This window comes from Amblyomma americanum, chromosome 4, assembly GCF_052857255.1.
Source record: "Amblyomma americanum isolate KBUSLIRL-KWMA chromosome 4, ASM5285725v1, whole genome shotgun sequence".
NCBI classification, from domain to species: Eukaryota; Metazoa; Arthropoda; class Arachnida; order Ixodida; family Ixodidae; genus Amblyomma; species Amblyomma americanum.
In genome coordinates, this window is record NC_135500.1 from 82,720,516 (window position 1) to 82,739,056 (window position 18,541).

The following is an 18,541-nucleotide window of genomic DNA, read 5'->3' on the forward strand; positions in this document are numbered from 1 at the left end:
AGCGGGAGGATGCTTTGGAACTAGCCACCGCTTATCATAAGATGTCAAATTTTTTTTTATTTAGGAGAGCAGCCTGTACTTTTACACAGGATTTTCAAGAGGATAATGTGTGTGTTTGAAATTGCCAATAATTCGAAATATCCGACGTCGAGGTAGCTTATGAGGGTCTAATTTTTTTTTGGTAAGCAATTTAACATTGGAACTTGCCTAGATTGTCCAGAATTGGCAAAAAACTGCAGTCGGCTGCGGTATAATTTTTGTCGAGGCGAGCGGAGCTACTGATTTGAGCGGCTGCTCCCTGGTGAACTGCGAGGCAACCAGTGACCTTGCTTGCAGGGGGGATGGGTCTCCCAGTTCCCCAGATTGTGCAGCCTCTCAAATCGGCTGCTGTGCTCGCCTGAAGAAAAGTTATGTCACAGCCGACTACAGTTTTTCGCCATTTCCGGACAATCCAGGCATGTTCCGATATTAGATAAAAACATAGACCCTCATAAGTTGCCGTGACATCAGTGTTTGAGCCCAAATATGCCAGTAGCTTACGCAGCATAATTTTTTACAGCCTGAAGGGATAAATACGGAACTTGCTGTACATGCTGCGTTTAATTGCAGTACTGGACTCCTTTGCCCAAAATAAATAAATATGTGCCATGTAGTTTATCTTGGAATTTAGGCATGCTATGAATGGTGTGCTGTCTTTTGCTAGGACGATAATATCAAAATCCTGACGTCTGGCGGCAAATGTTTTACTTTCTTTTCACTGATATGTAGTCGTGGTATCGGCGCCTATTTGCTCCTCTTTTGTCGGTTCTGTCTGGTTTACAGTAGGGTTTGGCACTTCCCAGAAGCGCCCATTTGGACTGGAACAGAATGTCTGTGTGGTGGGCTCTGTGATTTTAGCCCTGCAATAGAGATAGAGTGGGGTAGGACCGTCATCTCCTTTCGTGCATGCATGTATGCTGTGCACACAGCAGAGCGTGTGATGTTGCTGGCGTGCCAATGTGTGTGCAGGCATACTCCACAGTCGGCACACCCGACTACATTGCACCCGAGGTGTTCCTCCAGACGGGCTACAGCAGCTCCTGTGACTGGTGGTCCCTGGGTGTCATCATGTATGAGATGCTCATTGGTATGTCTCTCCTTCAGATACTCAGCAGTTGGTGCTGTCAACGAGGGTACCAGTAGTAATGGGTTGGTGTGCCTTGTGAGACTACTGCTCTGTGGGCTCGGGATTGTTGTTTCAGCACCTTGGGTTTTGTGGACACTCGGGGCTCTGAATACAACTGTATATTTTTGTAATCCGATTCATATTCAGTTTGAGCATTTACAGTAAAATGTTGTCAATTCAGACTTCAAGGGAGTGGAAAAAACGTCCGATTTAAACTAATGTCAAAATATTGAATGGCCTGCCAAAAGTGCCAAAAACTGATCGCTTGAACGTAAAATTCATTTGGAGAGAACCAAGACAGGGATCGTGTGCTTTTAGGACAAAAACTGTGCGACAGTGATGATTTTTTTTGGCAGTTTCATCAAATGCTTGAATTCGTGCACACTATCAGGAGTGTCAAGCAGAACTGCTCCATAATTACAAGGGTCTCCATGACTTCTTTCAGTGTGTGATGCAGTAGCACTGGAGCTTCTACACATAAGGCATCTCATGTAAGGGGGCTTTACTGCACAAACAGCGAACAGCACTTAATGAGGATGGAGGATGTCAATTTTTTTTTATGGGGACAGCCATTATATGGGAAAAAAGCCTAGCAGACTGCATGTGTTCACATGACAATGTCCTAGGCATGGGAAAGGGAGATGCATGAAAAGGAAAGGCTAAGAGAATTGGTTATGAGGAAAGAGGCAGTAGTTTCCTCAAAGATTTGTTTTTGAGAGAAAGGAAAGGTGGATGAACTGGCTCACTTCTTGGTGGACACCTCATTTGTGCTATGAGAGAAGGGATAAAGGACAGAATGAAAGAAGGAAGAGAGAAAGAGGCACTGTAGTTCATGGGGGAAAAAAAAAAACAAGCTCTATTCATGGGGAAAATGCTGAGCCACTTGTTTGTTGGAATTAGGGTCACAACTTTCTTGGGTGCTCTCTGTGTATTTCTCTGTGTCTGCGTGTTTCCGCTGTGTCTGCTTGTGGCTCTTCCTTTTTCATGAGTGAAAGCAGTAGATCCAACATTTGTCTACATTTGAAGTGCCTGACTAATGCCATGGTATCTGTAGCGTGGCTGCCGGTGTGTCCTGAGTAGTGATTGAAAAACCCAGATTCTATTTGATTGAAGACTGTACAGGATTTTCTGCGACATCATGTTTGGATGAATATCTGGTTACGGATCTTTCTGTAGCATCTCCAGCTACACGTTCTATGCAGAAGAAAACTGCTTCCTTAGTTTGGTGGCTTAGATGATGGGCCGAGTGTTCCATGCCCTCCTGTGCATGTGTGCAGGCTACCCGCCCTTCTGCTCGGAGACGCCCCAGGAGACGTACCGGAAGGTGATGTCGTGGCGCGAGACCCTGGTGTTTCCCCCCGAGGTGCCCATCTCGGAAGATGCGCGGGCACTCGTCCAGGGCTTCTGCTCAGAGGCGGACAGGCGCGTTGGGGCTCAGGGGGGCCTGGCCCAGATTCAGGCACAGCCCTTCTTTCGCGGGGTAGACTGGGAGCACATCCGCGAGCGGCCCGCTGCCATCCCCATGGAGGTCAAGAGCATCGATGACACCTCCAACTTCGACGACTTCCCCGACGTGGACCTCAAGATCCGTGGGTGTCTTCTCAACCTTGCTCGCGCTTGCCCACCGTGCTGCTGGGCTGTGTCAGTTATGAGGAATGCTTGGCTAAGTTGAACATTGTGAAAACGTTTAGTTGGTTTGCCATGGAATTTAATGAAAAGAAAAAAAATCCGCTTGAGGCAAACTCTTTCACATGGCGTTGGGGTAATAGAAACTTTTGCAGCAACTGCAAAACATAACAACCCATTGCAACACTACCCACGGAGAATTCATGCAGCACTGCCAAGGAAAGAACAAAAATGCATATGCGATTGCATGACGTCATGCGACAGATTTGCATAGCAGCACTGGTTGGACATTTCGCTTCTACATTGATTGCATTCCGATTGCATCTTTGAATTTGATTTCTCCTTTGCTCTTTCATTCCGCTGCTGTATGGGCTTCTGGTGGGTGGAGGTGGGTAATGGGGAGCGGGCAGGAAGGTGGGCTGTAGTGGGTGGAGGCTTTCTGGAGTGTAGGGCTGGGGGAAACCCAGCAATAAAACTCGGTGGTCATCAGCACTATCCGGGGGGCCATGGGTTCAATTTAGAAACATTTTTATTGGTGGGTGCATAGCCAGCGGGGTGTGGGGTGGAGGCTTCACTCATGCACATGGACCGTGGCTTTTTCACCAGATGAACTAGGACTATACTGCTAGAAGAGTAATAAAATGCTTCCTCACAAGAAATTGCACCTGCACCAAATAGTTTACGTGCACCTCTTGTAGGGGTGCACTTTCGTGGGGGGATGGTTTTTTGCTGGTGCACGTAGGACAGGGGACCTTTGTTTCTGCCTGCATGCTTTGTTTTGATTTCACGAGGTCCTGTCCTCGGACTCGCGTTACATGTCACGTGTTGCCACCGAAGGATGGTGCACGCAGTACACCCTCATTAACTTGGCTTCAACAGTTGGGAGTCAAAGCGATGTCACAACACACATTATCGCTGTGCAGAGGTGGCCAGACATCTGTGCTGCTGTAGATGGAGAGGCGGATGGTGCACCTGCTTGTAGAGTTGGTACTAACAGTCATCCTGCGCAAGGAGCAAGACAAAAAAAAAAATGACCTTCAGTTGGGCACCTTGGGAGAGCTGGAGAGAAAGCGAAAATCAGAAATGGGGCATAAATATGGGTTGCTGTGGAAGAGAGAGAAAAAGAAATGGTGAAAGGAAAAACCAGACTAGTGGTGCCTTTTTGAAACAGGAGGATGTGAGCTTGTTCCATGCCCTAAATTTTGAGCTCACTTCGTGCACAGTGCAGAAAATATTCCATTTGCAATTATCCTCCCGCTGCGAGACCATTGTATTCCCTGTTTTCATGTAAAGTGTATTTAGACACTCCTTGCATGCATACATGTCCTTTCTGGGGGCACGCCTGTTTTAAGATGAACTTCTGATAAGTCAAACAGATTTTCATGGTCCTTTCAAATTCACAGGGAGTGTACTGCACTAATTTGTTTAAATCTTTCGGTGTTCACGCTCAATGCAGTCATTGTCATCTATAGCAGCTGCTTTACGTACGGGGAAGTCCACCTGTTCTCAGGCAGTGTGCATTTAAATTTTGTTACATCAAAGGCTGGGCAAGGCAAAAGAAAATACTAAAAGAGGCAAATGTCACCAAGAAAATTTTATTTAATGCATCATTTTTTTTCTGTTTTGTTCTCGTTTTTTGGAGCACATTTTGTAAGCTGTTTCAAGTTGTGAGCACAACCGTAAAATTCTGACCAAGCGCCCCCGCCCTCGCATGTTGAAATTACTGGCAAAGTAGAGGGGGGCGCTATCCCGGAACGGTGCTGAAATTCAAGATGGCGGCGACATTTTCCCGTCAGAAAAAAAAAGCGCATTGCACATGGATTTAAAACATCCTGCTGTTCCTTCCCGCTCAAAGAACTTGAAGAGCACATCGTCCATGCGTTCACTAAACACCGGTGCCCTGTTACTCAACTTTCTTCTAAGTATTGCTTTCTTGTTGTTTTGCTGTAGCAACTTCTCAAAATTCTTGTCCCATTCCCATATCTGTTTCCGGTCGAACTTGAAGTCTCGAGACGTTTGGTGAATGTTCCTTCCGTTTTCCCAATGCCATTGTATGACCTCAAGTTTCTTCACCACTGTGCACGAGTGTATTGCCGACTTGACAACGCCAAAACAAGACAAATGGTGCATGACGAACGGGCATGCGAATGGCTTGAAAAGCAGTATTGAATTGGATTGGATTCTTGAACTGGATGGGGCACGCCAATGTCGCCTGGGATCGGTGCGTGATAACGGCAAGGAGCGGACGGGGGTTGGGGTGGTGGGGGGGCACTTTCCCGGAGTGGCGCGGAAATGTGAAATTAACAGTGAAGTTCGGGGGGCCCTTGCATGGGTTGGGGCGCTTGTTCGGAATTTTACGGTAGGTTACCAGCATCTCTCAAAAGAAAAGTACATAACAGTTGTATCCTGGCAGTACTCTCCTTTGGAGACAAAGACTTGGAGGCCTAGAAAGAAGGCGTGAAACTAAATTGAGGACTATGCAGTGAGCTGTGTAAAAGAAGATGGCAGGGGCAGCATAAAAGGAAAAAAAGAACAGAAAGAGCAACGTGCTATGTTAGAGAATAAACTGTAGTTAGTGGTATTGCTCTTAAATGAAGAGGAGGAAGGCCATGGGCAGGTACGTTTCGATGGAGGCGATATGCTAGAGGCCCATGTATTTTATGATGTCGGTGCATGTTAAAGAACCCCAGGTGGTCGAAATTATCCACTACAGTGTCCCTCATAACCTGAGCCGCTTTGGGACCTTAAATCCCCATAAACTGAACCAAACCAAAGAGGAGAAAATGGAGTTGCATGGTGCGTGTAACACAGAGGACAGATAACTGACAGTCTGTCAGGGTAGCCGAGTGAATTCCAAGGGAAGCTAATTATAGGTAACTGGCTGGTGGCCTAGCTGGCCATTCACTTGAACAACATTTAGAGCTGCCTATGTGCTAATAGCATTTTTTTTACCTTGGATAGTTCCGATTGTTAGCCCCACTTCACAGAATTCTCTACGTCTTTTGTTGTTTTTTTCCGATTACGCTAAATTAGGGGTACTTTAGTGTGCATGGTACCCGCATGCCGGCACTGTGCCACAGTTTTACAACACACGGAGCTATGTGGAGCTCTGCGCATCAAGTATGCATCCAAACACTGTTTTACGACGTCAGCTGTTGAGGGTACATTTCCTGGCCACTTGTCATCGTTGTTGTCGGCGTATTAATATGAAAGAGTGCGAGGGGAAAGGAAGAGAAAAAAGGCGACAGGTGCAGTGCATTAAACTGATTTGTTTTCCCCCCTGCCCGTTTCTCTCATCGTGCCTGTTGTGCCAGACACTAGTGCCTTGTATCGATAGATGAACAACCGTGCGTGACACACTGCGACCATGCACCTCTACTCAAAACTCACTAAACACTCCAACATGCACCAGCATTTTGCAAAACCGGAGCTTTGGATGAAATCCATATTATCACGGTTAATAACTGGTAACTTTTTTATTGCCTCCTTGTGCGCAGCGTGTGCTCCTCCTGCAACGCCCAACAAGGAGCACACGGAAGCCGGCTACAAGGACTGGGTCTTCATCAACTACACATTCAAGCGCTTCGAAGGGCTCACACAGCGTGGCGTCAAGCCTCCCAAGAAGTGCTGACCGGTGCAGCCGTGCGACGACGGGCTGAGCAACGTGCACGAACACTCGAAGAAGAGCGGTGTGTGACGTGTGCACTGCACGAATCCCAGACCTTTTCTGCGGCGTGCAAGTGCTATTGCTCCTGCGTGTGTCGTCGCCATCTTGTTTTGCTTGCCGCTCGTGGATCTGTTTGTTGGGGCGCAGAAGAATGCGTTTGTGTGCTGTGCGAGCGTCACTCTGTGGAGGTGGTCTGGTCCGCTGTGGTCTGGGACACACTCGTGTAAGTCGTCTATGCATGTGTGTGTGTGTATGCGTGTATGTGTGTGTGTTAGGCAGGGTGATACTGTAGGTGTTGGCCACTCAAATGTGTTGACTAGGGTGTGTAAGTTCTACGAAAAGGAGTCCCGTAGTGGCAGATGTAGGAAGTTGGCAGATGCACATGTCCAGGGCTAGCCTGTGACACCAATGTCTAGGCGAAGGCGCTAGTGAAAGGGAAAATGCATATTCCTAGGAAGAAATGTTCTGAAAAGCAGGCACGTTTAACTAATGAAAGAGTGGCAGGGAAAGGACTAGGGTTGGGAGCTGAACTAGCCCAGCTGCGCATCTGGTGTGGACCGAAGCGCAGTAAAACTGCACGATCTCTCGACTCAGCCATGCACACTCCTGCATTCCTTTAGCTTTGCTGGCAAGGTGTTTCTGCGGCGCTGTTAGTGCTAGAGGTGCTTTGTTTGCATGCACTTCTGCATCCCCCTGTCGTTTACAGATGCAGGAACTGCAAGGCGGCAGCTAGAAAGTTGGTGAACAAATGTCCGCAGAAAATGAGGTGAACGGTCTGTCCACACGCAGTGCACTGCCCGACCGCACATGCGGTGCCTGTCACAAAGTGCAATAAGCTTTCTCGCGTGCCCCTGTGCTAAGGTTATTTCACTTCAGTGAGCTCGCGGGTGGACTGAGTGCGAGCAGTGGGTACCCATGCTCTTTTTAATGTCGTCATCAGCTGCTTTATTGGTCAGGGCAGGTGATGGAGGGAAGGGATGTCTCTTTAGAGGCTGTTAGAAATTGAAGTGGAGTGTTGCCAGCAGATTCTCTTACATTGTAAATGGTGTGGTGAATACCTTGCCACTCTCTTGTGCCACGTTTTCCTCATTTAGTTGTACCAACAGGCCCATTGTTTTCCTGAGCAGTGGTGGTGTCTTGAACGCGTTTTGCCATGCCTCTTTCGTTTGAAGCCTACTCTTGCCTGGTGCTGCCTTTTTATGTTGCTGTGAAGAGCCTGTGTTGACATCGGCATGCATCGGTTGATGACAATGACACATTTGCCATGTAAGTAGTCTTGGCTGGACATTATGGAGGCGTCCAGCGTTCCGCTCTGGGTGTCTTTTGGTGATTAGCTGTGAGTCACATTATGACAGAGCATGTCCCGATTTCTAGTTTTTGTCGTGTTTAGCAGCAGAAAGGGAGGCGTTCATTGAAGTCAGCAGTCAGCATTGAAAGTCAGCAGGCCAACTCAAGATTTCTTGAGCCAGTCCTGATGCTTTTTTATCCTTGAAAGTCCACAGGCTTCATTCCGGGTTAACCTCATTTCTTGGAACTTTCAAGATCGGCATGCACCATTTTCAAGTTATGTGCTTGAAGACAGAAAAGTCTACGTGCTGCATTAGGAATGCTTTGCACTGGAATGTATCAGTACCTTTCATAGTGTAATATACTTATATTGCTTTGTAGCAGCCTTATCATACATGACATAGCATGCCCTCTCATGAGTTAAGTTTTTACCACAGAAACAGTGCTCCATCTGAAATTGCCAGTGTGGCAAGGTGTGATAGCTACGTTTTTCTTGTATGGCCATTGCACACTAACACCAAGTATTTCACGCCATCATCAGCTGAGCATAGTGCAGTGAAGGTATTCTTATTCCTGTCTACCAATTTTTAAGTGCATGCCAGGCTCAGAAGTCAATGCTTGGATATCACAAGCACTGCTTGGGGAAAGGCACTTATCTAGAGTGATGTTATCAGCTTTCTGCAGCTTCTGTTGTGTGATGGCTGTACAATCATTGCTATGGCCATGTGTTTGTATCTTGCACTGGCTATGCCACTTCATTCCTGCTTCTTGGTTCTTCCGCGAGATGCTAAGCTAAGAGAGATGCTTAGCATCTCTGAGAGATGCTCTTTCCGAACGGAGAGAACCACTTCATTCCTTCATATTAGGTTTATGAAATCTTGCATGCAAATCTTTTGTGGGTCAGCACTTGTTTATGTACCGGTGCTGCCTATTTTTTTTTTGGAACGGAGGAAAATTTTGCTTCTGGTAGATGGTGCAGACTATCAAACTTAGTAATTTTTCAGGAGGGGATAAGAATCTTTCTTGTGAGCCCTTTTGGGTTCTTCCTGTTTGCTGAATCACAGCACGGCATACTTTTTGGTGAGTTGTGCTTTGGGCACGTCTGCAGGCAGAAGCAATGACATGTGCTGCCTGCCACAGACTGTGGTTACCATGTCCTGCTAACGATGCCATTTTTCTGTTCGTGTTTCAGGCAAAGAAGAGAAGAGGTGGGAGTAAAAATAAAATATTTCAGGCAGTGGTTGGCTGGTGCTTGAGCCAGCCACTCTTTGCCTCCGAGTTAAAGCCTAGATCCCTTGCCAATTGAAGTCAACTTTGCAGGAGAGCATGGATTAGGGTAGTGGTAGCTTGGATATTTGCTGCTTTCACCAAGCTCAACTTGGTAGCTGCTGATAATTTCATTAGGTCATTCAATACTAAAGCCTCAAAGGTGCAGTGCTTACTAGAATAATTGTAGTTTCAGAGAGCTTCAAAGTATTGTTTCTGGGTAGTTGTTTACCTTCAACTCAGCTGCTTTTGCAAGTGTAACTTTGCAAGGCTGGACTCGCCTCTTCGTTGTTACTTTGGCTATCATCACGAAGACTTCAGTCCAGTGATGTCCATTTCTGCATGAATTATAGAATAAATTTGCGGAAATATTAGCTTGATCAGCCCGAACAGTTATGCAGCTCATACATGGATTGCATTGCAGAAGCCAAGGCAGCGTTGTTAGGAACTCATTTGATTTACGTTGAGCACTTGCAGAAACTTCACATGGCCTACAAACTATGTGAATGATAGACAGGAACAGGCTTTTTAAAGCTACCTTGAAAATGTTCTTAGGGCACTGATATTAGTCTTGCCTGTTTGCATAAAAGACATCCAAATTAGCAGCAGTAGATTTGCGGTTACTAGTCTGTACAGACTTCCCTCACTTTCCTTTATTATATGGTCATCAAGGGTTGGCAGTGGCTTGAAAGGCACAATAATGATGCCAGGGAGTGTTGTGGCATGGTGATGCTCGTAATGTTGCGGGCCCTGCAGGAATTTCAAAGTGGCTTCAAGCCTTGCAGTGGCCTTTGTATTTTGCATGTGGTAGGCTGTGGTGAGACTGACCACATTCACTGCTGACTGAGATAGCCAGAGCTGTTTTAGGACATGCACTTCTGGAAGTTGATGAGCCACTGTGGACTTTCCGATGCCCTGGCTGCTTTCGAATATTCCTTTCATCAACCAAAGTTTTTGAAGCGTTAATAAACTGCCGCTGGGTGCATGGAAGAGTTGTACATATGTTGTCCCTTTGCTGCAACACCTGCTGGTTGTGGTTGCAATGTACGTTTTCCCTCTGTGGTGGTATTATTTATTGATTGTGCTCCCGTTAACCATGTTCATGATTTCCTCTTTTTTTGTGCTTCTCTAAAGTAGTGTGTTTGAATGTAGCTTTGTGTTTAGGTATACCTTGCAAATACGCATCTTTTTTTTTTTCTTTTGATGGTTTTTAACGTACTTGCAAATGTTTCCTTTCATGTGTGCATAGACGGTTGCCTAATGAGCAGTGCTGCATAGTTCTGCAGTATGAGCAGATCCCTTCCTTGCTCCTGTGACTTGTTGCTGAGGCTACAGCTGATTGCAGATCTGCAGTGTGATGGCTAATAGATATGCATATATGATTGCAGGGAATGGCAGTCTATCTGGATGGGCTTTTTTAAACCACTTTTCTACATAGCAACATAGAAACAACATAGCAAAGTGAGCCCTATGGCTTCAAAGCCACTTACTCATGAAAACATTGAACTGGATTGCAGGTTGGCCATAAATATAATCTCAAAATGAAATTAACTCTGGTATGTAAGAACTCCTTGGCAAATGTTGCTCGACATGTGAACTAATTCCATTGCTCTTAACAATTGCATCTACTGTCTTCTAGGCGCTGCTGCCGTGTGGTACTTGCAGCATTGTTGATTGAGTGTCCGCTGGCACACAACGTTGAGTGGTGTTGAATGTCTCTGTGAATGTGTAAATTTTTCTTTGGCTGTGCCGAGTCGTATTGATTTTAGCGCGTTATAGCGTTCAACTTGTTCCCTGTGGCTGAAAACTTCAGCTGCACTGTTTAATTCTTTTTTTGTTTTTGGTGTTATGAATTTTTGCATAGCGCATAGACTGTGTTTACTTCAACTTTTTTTGTATACTACTTTGTAAAGCATGTTACTTGTTCCTTTATTTTGTGTGGTGTTGTGTACAGTACCTTATCCCTGAAGAGATTTTTTTTGTCCGTTGCCTATCGTTAGAAGCAGCAGTCGATGTAACTGGTTTGCTGTGACACTATGCGTTTCTGCAAGGTAGCGTTGCTTTTGTAGCAGCGCATTGAACTTTCCCTTTACAGTACCGGTTGTCTTCAAAACTACAAGTATAGTTGATTTTTAAAATTATGATTGCTACATAGCGTTCTAGTTTAGGAGAAAAAAATGACAATAAAGATCATTCATGGAAGAAGGCTGCCATTGTTGTGGTTGTCATTGTTGATATCCTTTGTTGGGGGCCAAGCTGGCCCTCCTTCTCCCCTTTTTTTTGGTGCGCTAGCACAAGATGCCTCTCTAGCGGAAAAGCCATCCTGTCTATGGGTGAAGCCTCGGGTAAGCTCAGAGGAGCGTCGTGACAGTCTTGGAGTAACTTGGGTAAGGTCAGAAAAGTGTCGACATGCAGATGACGCAAGAGGCAAAAGATGAACTCGCCGGAGGAACGTGCAGTGCAGCAAATAGTAAATCATGTATGAAGCTGGCCCTTCGACAGATTTTGAGGCCGAATGACGTGCACGGCGAGCTGAACAGCAACGCAAAAGAAGAGCACCAACGCGAGTCAACCAAGCCGAAGCGGAGCAGCGAAGGCAGTATTACCTTGCTAAACAGGATGCAGAAGCAGATGAAGAGCGAGAAAGAAGAGACAAATGATGAAGTCGCCGGAGGAATGTGCAGTCAGGAGGAGTGTACAAGTGCCGAACAGAGGGGACGGCAACTCGAATCGCAACTCGCAGCTTGGGCAGCTTAACGCAAGACGAAAGCCGAGTAATGACCGCAAAAACATCTTGATGCAACTCGAATTTTCAAGCTTTAGAAAGCAAAACGAAGATAAAGCAAAGCTAAACAAGGGCAAACATGCTAGAGCACCGAAGTCTTATTAAACTTGACCGGGTAAATCGGGGGAATTTTTTTTCACATATGCATTGCTGATTTGCCTAATAGACTACCTTGGTGCAGCGCTGCAGATTTCAAAAGATGCGCTAGAGCTGTTTGAAATTTATCATGCGCGTAAGCAAAGCGGTAGGGGCTCTAACACACGCTACAAAGAATTGGCATAATTATTATACACAGTTCACCCGTGATGTTGCGTCAATGAGGTTGCTGCTGCGGCGCCCATGTTTACGAACCGCTTGGCTGCCGCGCGTGCTCAGAGATGTGGATAAGCAGAGGCGTTTCATGCTGCGACCGGCTCCTTTGCGCTTTTTGCTTGGAAATTCCTTCTCTTCCAGGTGTGCAACCCTTTCACGAGGTTTTCTAATCGCAACTGATCGTGCACACTCGGTGGTTCGGCAGTGTGAGTACATGCTACGCACGCATCAATCTTGGAGTTTCTTTGTTGGCAAACGGACTGCTGACACGACTGAGCAGCGCTCCTTCGCCGATCCTCTACCTAGGGTGCCTCGATGCGCTCGAGGGCGCGCGCACTGAGGCACCCTGCCTCTACCCCCTGTTACGTTTGGAGACGCCAACATGCCAAGAATATTCAATCCACTGAGAAGCATCAATCGACAGAGGCTTCAAAGGGCCGTCGACGTGGTTGCAGCGCCACGAGTGAAGGTGGTGGTGTCTACAAAGGACCTTCCCCTCCCCCCTTGCGGGGTGAAACGGCCCGCCGCTGTCTGAGAACAGCTTTGGTGAACCTGTCGTTTGTTCTCAACGCCGGACCTACCCGAAACATGTCGTCTTTCTCCCGGAGGGGGCGACGGGGGGAGCCTGCGAGCGGCGGGGTTGCAAATGAGCCGTGGCAAATGCGGCCATGTTTGACTAAGCCAACGTCGCCGGAGTCCTCGTGCTTCAAAAACAACCTCGTCTTAGACTAAGTGCTTTTCCTTTTACGTGGAACCTTCTGCAAACTTCAGTGGCAACCTTTAGTTCCCACGCTACACGTGGAACCTTCTGCAAACTGCAGTGGCAACCTATAGTTCCCACGCTACCGCTGTGAAGTGTAGGTGGCTGACCTTTGACCCTGCTTGGGACCCGCTTGGGGCTATTCATCACTGCTGCCTGGACAGCGCGGACCATAACTTGCCAGAAGTGGCAAGAGTGTTGTTGGGGGCGTCCTGGAAGGCGGACCCTAAAGACTGGACACGTGATCTACATCACAGTGATTCGACGCATTTTTAATGAACTAAATTCCCCAACTATAGGGACCTGGGGACAGCGGACCCTATTTAAGCAGCGATCTGGCGTGTGATCAGCCAGCTCCCGATTCACTCTTTCGAACTATGTAAAAATGTAAATAAACCCTTTCAGTCTCTTCTTCACCTCGAAGGCCCTCTCATCTCTTCGTCACCCCCACAACAGCAGTCTCCCGATCCGGAACCTGGGGACACCGACCTTGGCGAGAGACGGCACAGGCGAACCAGGGGCCCACTCCTAACAACTGGTGGCAGCGGTGGGATCGAAGCGCAATCCCCCAACACCGGTGGCCTGCTACGGGAGAGAAGCCCCACACCTAACAACTGGTGGCAGCGGTGGGATCGAAGCGCAATCCCCCAACACCGGTGGCCTGCTATCAGGACAGAAGCCCCACTCCTAACACCCCACAGCCACACCACGCACCCTGTCACGTGACTCGACGCGCCACCCAGATAGCAGCAGAAACTTTCCACACACTGACTGCTGCGGGGCTGGCACCACGCCAACCTCTCATCCGTTATCCGCCTTGACAACTGGTGAGTGGCGTCTCCCTCTCATTGGTTGACTGTGGAGTGCCATCACGACTTCTGCCTACCAATCCTGAATTAGTGTAACGCTGCTGGTTGAAATGGTCGCTGTATGGCACCAATCGGTTCTCTGCTGGGATCTATGCTCGTCCCTCATGGAAGCCTTCTGGTTTGTTGCTGGTCCCAGCAGGTCACAAGTTGGTTTTGTGCCGGGACCTGCTGGTCCCAGAAGGAGGCCTTCTTGTTTTCTGCTGGTTGAAATGGCCGCTGTATGGCACCAACTGGCTTTCTGCTGGGATCTGTACTGGTCCCAGAAGGAAGCCTTTTGGTTTGTTGGTGGTCCCAGCAGGTCACCAGTTGGTTTTGTGTTGGTACCTACTGGTCCCAGAAGCTAGGAAGCTTTCTAGTTTGCTGATGGTTGAAATGGCTGCTGTATGGCACCAACCGGTTTTCTGCTGGAATCTATATACCGGCCCCAGAAGAAAGCTTAGTTTGTTGCTGGTCCCAGCAGGTCACCAGTCTGTTTTGTGCTGGGACTTACTGGTTCCAGAAGGAAACCTTTTGGTTTGCTGCTGGTTGAAATGGCCACTGTATGGTACCAACCGGTTTTCTGCTGGGATCTATACTGGTCCCAGAAGGAAGCCTACTGGCTTTCTGTTGGCTTTTATGGTCCCATAGTGCATCAACTGGTTTGGTCTTGGGTTCCTCTGGTTCTGAAATGAGTTCTGCTGGTTCCAGCTTTTTGTTATTCAATTGAAAGCTTTTTCCATTGCTTCTGTTGTAATGATGTTCTTCAACAAAAAAAGTTTAGCTAAATCTCCTGCATAAATATTACCAGAATGTATGTAGAAACCTTTGCTGTTGACCATTCTGCACTAACACATGTAGACACGCCTAATGAGGGAGTATATAAGTATGTAACTATGGTAATAGTTTTGAACTTGAGTGTACAAGTTACCGCTTATAATCTTGAGTTGTGTCTATTCCAGTGCTTTGTTCTTGTTGGTGTTTGCAAGCTTTAAACCTGTGTGTTCACAATCACTATATGCAGATCTGCGTGGTACTGCAGGGTGTCACATTTTAAGGTAGCTTCTATATGTGTGTTACCTTAATTTTCAGAGTGTGCTTAACATTCAGCGACTCTTGCTTTAACACTCGTTTGTAGCTTTTCAGAAAGGTTAGGAACACGAAGGACATTACAAAAAATGACGGACGATTTAGTGTGGTTAGTGTGGTTAGGCCAAATGCAAATTAGGTGCACTCTATAGCAGTTTGGTTTTCACTTCGGTTTCGGGTCGAGGCTCGGTTTTTAAGGTCAAGCAGGCATCAGCAAAGATCGTCGAAATAGTAGAGTGGGGGCCTTCGTGTTAGTGCACTAAAACTGAAGGGGACAAGTGGCTTAACGAGTTTTAATGCCCAAATATGCGGAATTGGTCATTATTATATTTTGCATTCATAGATCCCTGGGAGTCCTCATACCACTCCTTGCTCAGTGGTGCAGCGGTTAAGCGATGCGCCACTGCCCTGCGATGGCGGATGCTGTCACTGGTGGGGCTTGTGAGACCCACGTTGCTCTTCTCGAGCAACCCCTCACGACTAATCACTAATTGAACTGCCACGGTGGGCGGTTTTCTCACAACCTGATGGACAGGTAGTGATGACGTCACAAAGTCACGTGGCCTAGATGGGCCACTTGCCCCTCAGGCACCAGCCACACAGTTCTTTAAGGTCGCAGAGGAGCAGCACAGGCAACGATTCAGTGGAAGCTCTAGTGCTAGGGCACTAAAAGGGTTTACCCAAAGAAATGTTCGTACTAGCACGGGCAGCTATACGGGTCCCAGTTGCTACAGGGAATGGGCCAATAAACCATCTGAAATGGAAGCATTAAGAATCCCATTTGGACATTTTCACCTGGGAATCATTGACTTCCAATCAGAAGTGCCAGTTGGACCTCATTGCATGATCTATTAGAAACCGTAGAACCAATTGACTTGCCCCACTAAATAAGGTAACCAATTGGGCTACACAATTGGATTCATGAGTCCAATTGGCTGACATAGTGAGTTCATTTGATTGCAATTGGAGCAAATTAGAATGCCCTATTGGACCAATTTTTTTTTTTGCTCGGGCGATTTTTTTTTCTGGGGGTGGGGGCAGTGGGTGGAAACGCATGCCGCTATATTGGAGGAATATTCCATGGTGGCAGTCAACGCGCATTCGTCACTGAAGCGTTGTCGAGACATTTGCAGTTGAAGCCTGTGGGCTATATATCACCATCGCCCTTAATACGTTTGCAGTCATCTCCAACCAGGGCTAAGAAGCGACGCATTGTAGAACTGTTTCAAAAGCTAGCTTTAAGAAACTGGAATCAATTTACGCGCCATTGAGATCCCTCAAATTTGCCAAAGGGACGCCCACGGATTCGTCCTTTGTAGCATCGTTTAAGCAGATTGGCAAGACCGTCGCAGACGAGCTGCTACATCCAAACATCGTCACGCGAGATGGTGTGAGCGTACATATTGGCTCATGCCAGATATGGACTGTTATGACTGGCCCAGTCTGCAGATGTGACACGACTGTGTCACTAATAGCTTTAGAGTCTAAGCTCGGATGAACTTTCCAAGGAATTGCAACGTGCTTGAGAGCAGAGCGAGGGGCGTCACGGTTGATGGTTTGTGTGCTGCGATAGAACGCAGCAGGAAGCGACGATTGGCTCTGCTCTTTTTGGGAACTTGAAAGCTTGGGAATCTTGGATCCTGATGTAAAGTGTGAATAAACTAGTGCGACCATGCGAGAATTTGAACGAAATATCCGACTGTGCGATGGAAAATATAAAGTCGTACTACCGTTGAAGCAGGCACCCGAGCTTTTCGACAAGCGAGACATAGCAGTCACGAGACATAAGAAGCTCTTATGTCGCCTTTCGAGCAATGGTCACCTGCTCGATATTTACGACAAGCATGCAGAAGTGATTGACAGCCTTGCTACAAACCCCGCAAAGCTTTACTACATGCCGCACGAAGTTCTCAGAGAACACGCCCTGACTATAAAGGTAAGGGTAGTATTTGATGCGCCTTCACATGCCAAATGATGCAGTTCTCTTAATGACTGTCTTGAAAAGGGGGACAATTTGTATCAAAACCTAGTGAAGATCCTTCTGCGCTTTCGAACACAGCGCATCCTTTGAAAACCGACATTGAAAAGGCTTTTCTACAGATCTCCATTCGAGAGGGAGATCGAGATGCATTTCTCTTCCTTTGGTTCAGAGAAGGCGCCATTTGCAAGTATTCTGAAAATTACATGCAGGGGTGGAGAATGACACGCGTGCGGTTTGGAGCAACTTGTAGTGCGTTTTTACTACCTGCCACCATTTTTCACTACTTGAAACAAGCACCCATCGAAAAAGCTGAGACTGCCAAAATCCTTGCCGAATTGTTTTATGTCCATGATCTCATAAGTCTCGAAGAAGCTCTCCAACTGTGTCATGAGGCGAAAGACCTTATGAAAGAAGCGGGCATGACCCTTCGGAAATGGACTACGAACTCGATCGCACCGGTTAATAAAAGACTTGGAGCAGGAACAACACTCAGCTGGCAATTAAGTCATGGTCGTCCTCCGAGAGACGTCAAATTTCTCAGCATTGCTTGGCATCCCGAACGAGACAACTTCAGCTTTGCAATATCATGTCTGCTGGACTTTCTTAAAACAACGTCGGACACAAAGCGGTTCGTCCTATTAGCAGCTTCAAGAATTTTCGACCGCATGGGTTTTCTTAGCCCTTTTACTATTTCCATACGAATATTCCTCCAAAAACTCTGGTCACGTGGTGTCGTGTGGGATGAGGATTTCCCTGAAGACCTTCAGAACAAATGGCATGAGTGGGTCCGGCAGCTGCCGAAAATGCAAGCACTTTCAATCCCGCGGTACATCGGTGGCGGACGCAAAGGTACTAGCGTACTAGAAGTACACATATTTTGTGATGCAAGCCCACTAGCATATGGTGCAGTGATCTACATTATGACGACCACTCCCAGAGAAGCAAGCTTGCTTCTCACGAAGTCCCGTGTGGCCCCACTTAAGAGGACGACCTTGCCTCGCTCAGAGCTGCTGGGAGCACTGGTAGTTGCTCAACCATGTATGCAGCAGCTATCCGAGTTTCAAGGTTTACTACCACATGTGGACGAACTCTACAATCTCTTTCACCGGGATACGAGGCGATGCAGTCACGTGGAAGCCATTTATCCGCAACAGGGCAACAGAAATTAGAGAACGGACCAAACCATCGCAATGGGAACATTGTCCCCGACCGGACAATCCTGCAGAACTCCTATCTCGTGGAGTGTGCATTGAAAAGATCTTGTCCGGCCCCATATGGTGGCACGGACCTGAGTGGCTTCAAGGACCAACAGACGCTGTTGCAACCGACTGGCTCTGTCGACAGTGAAGAATGCGTCAGACTGAGATGCTTGTGGTTCATACTGCTGCTCTCGTGGAGGTTCTGAGTTAGGTGATTGATGGCCAACGTTGTAGTACGATACAGCACCTCCTCAAGGTCATGGCGTGGATATTTCGATTTCTCAACCGATGTCGACACAGAATTACAGAAACTGGTCCGTTGAGAGCCGAAGAGCTCTTATACGCCGAGCGACACTGGGACATATGCGTTCAAAAAGGAGCCTCCCATGCAGAGATCAGCAGCTTGCCCGAGAGAGCTCTATTCTACAAGAAGTTCTGTATCTAGGATCTCAACCCCTTCTTGGACAGCATAGATGTCCTTCGAGTTGGTAGACGTCTGTCACGCTTAACCTCAATATATGAGCGCAAACACTGCCATCCTTTTATCACCTCATCACTT

The 18,541-nt window shown here is 47.2% G+C and overlaps 1 protein-coding gene across 5 annotated transcripts in view; it reads left to right on the forward strand.

Annotated features, from left to right (window-relative positions):
- trc (Serine/threonine-protein kinase tricornered) overlaps window positions 1–11,219 on the forward strand; it is an 87,661-nt gene extending 76,442 nt beyond the window's left edge. For all 5 annotated transcript variants that reach the window (XM_077661170.1, XM_077661167.1, XM_077661171.1 and 2 more), the window contains exons 8-10: window positions 1,009–1,126; window positions 2,443–2,754; window positions 6,289–11,219. In XM_077661170.1, coding sequence (XP_077517296.1) covers window positions 1,009–1,126; window positions 2,443–2,754; window positions 6,289–6,422 — 564 coding nt within the window. In that variant the 3' untranslated portion in view covers window positions 6,423–11,219. The remainder of the gene's footprint in view (window positions 1–1,008; window positions 1,127–2,442; window positions 2,755–6,288) is intronic.
- The last annotated feature ends 7,322 nt before the right edge of the window (window positions 11,220–18,541 follow it).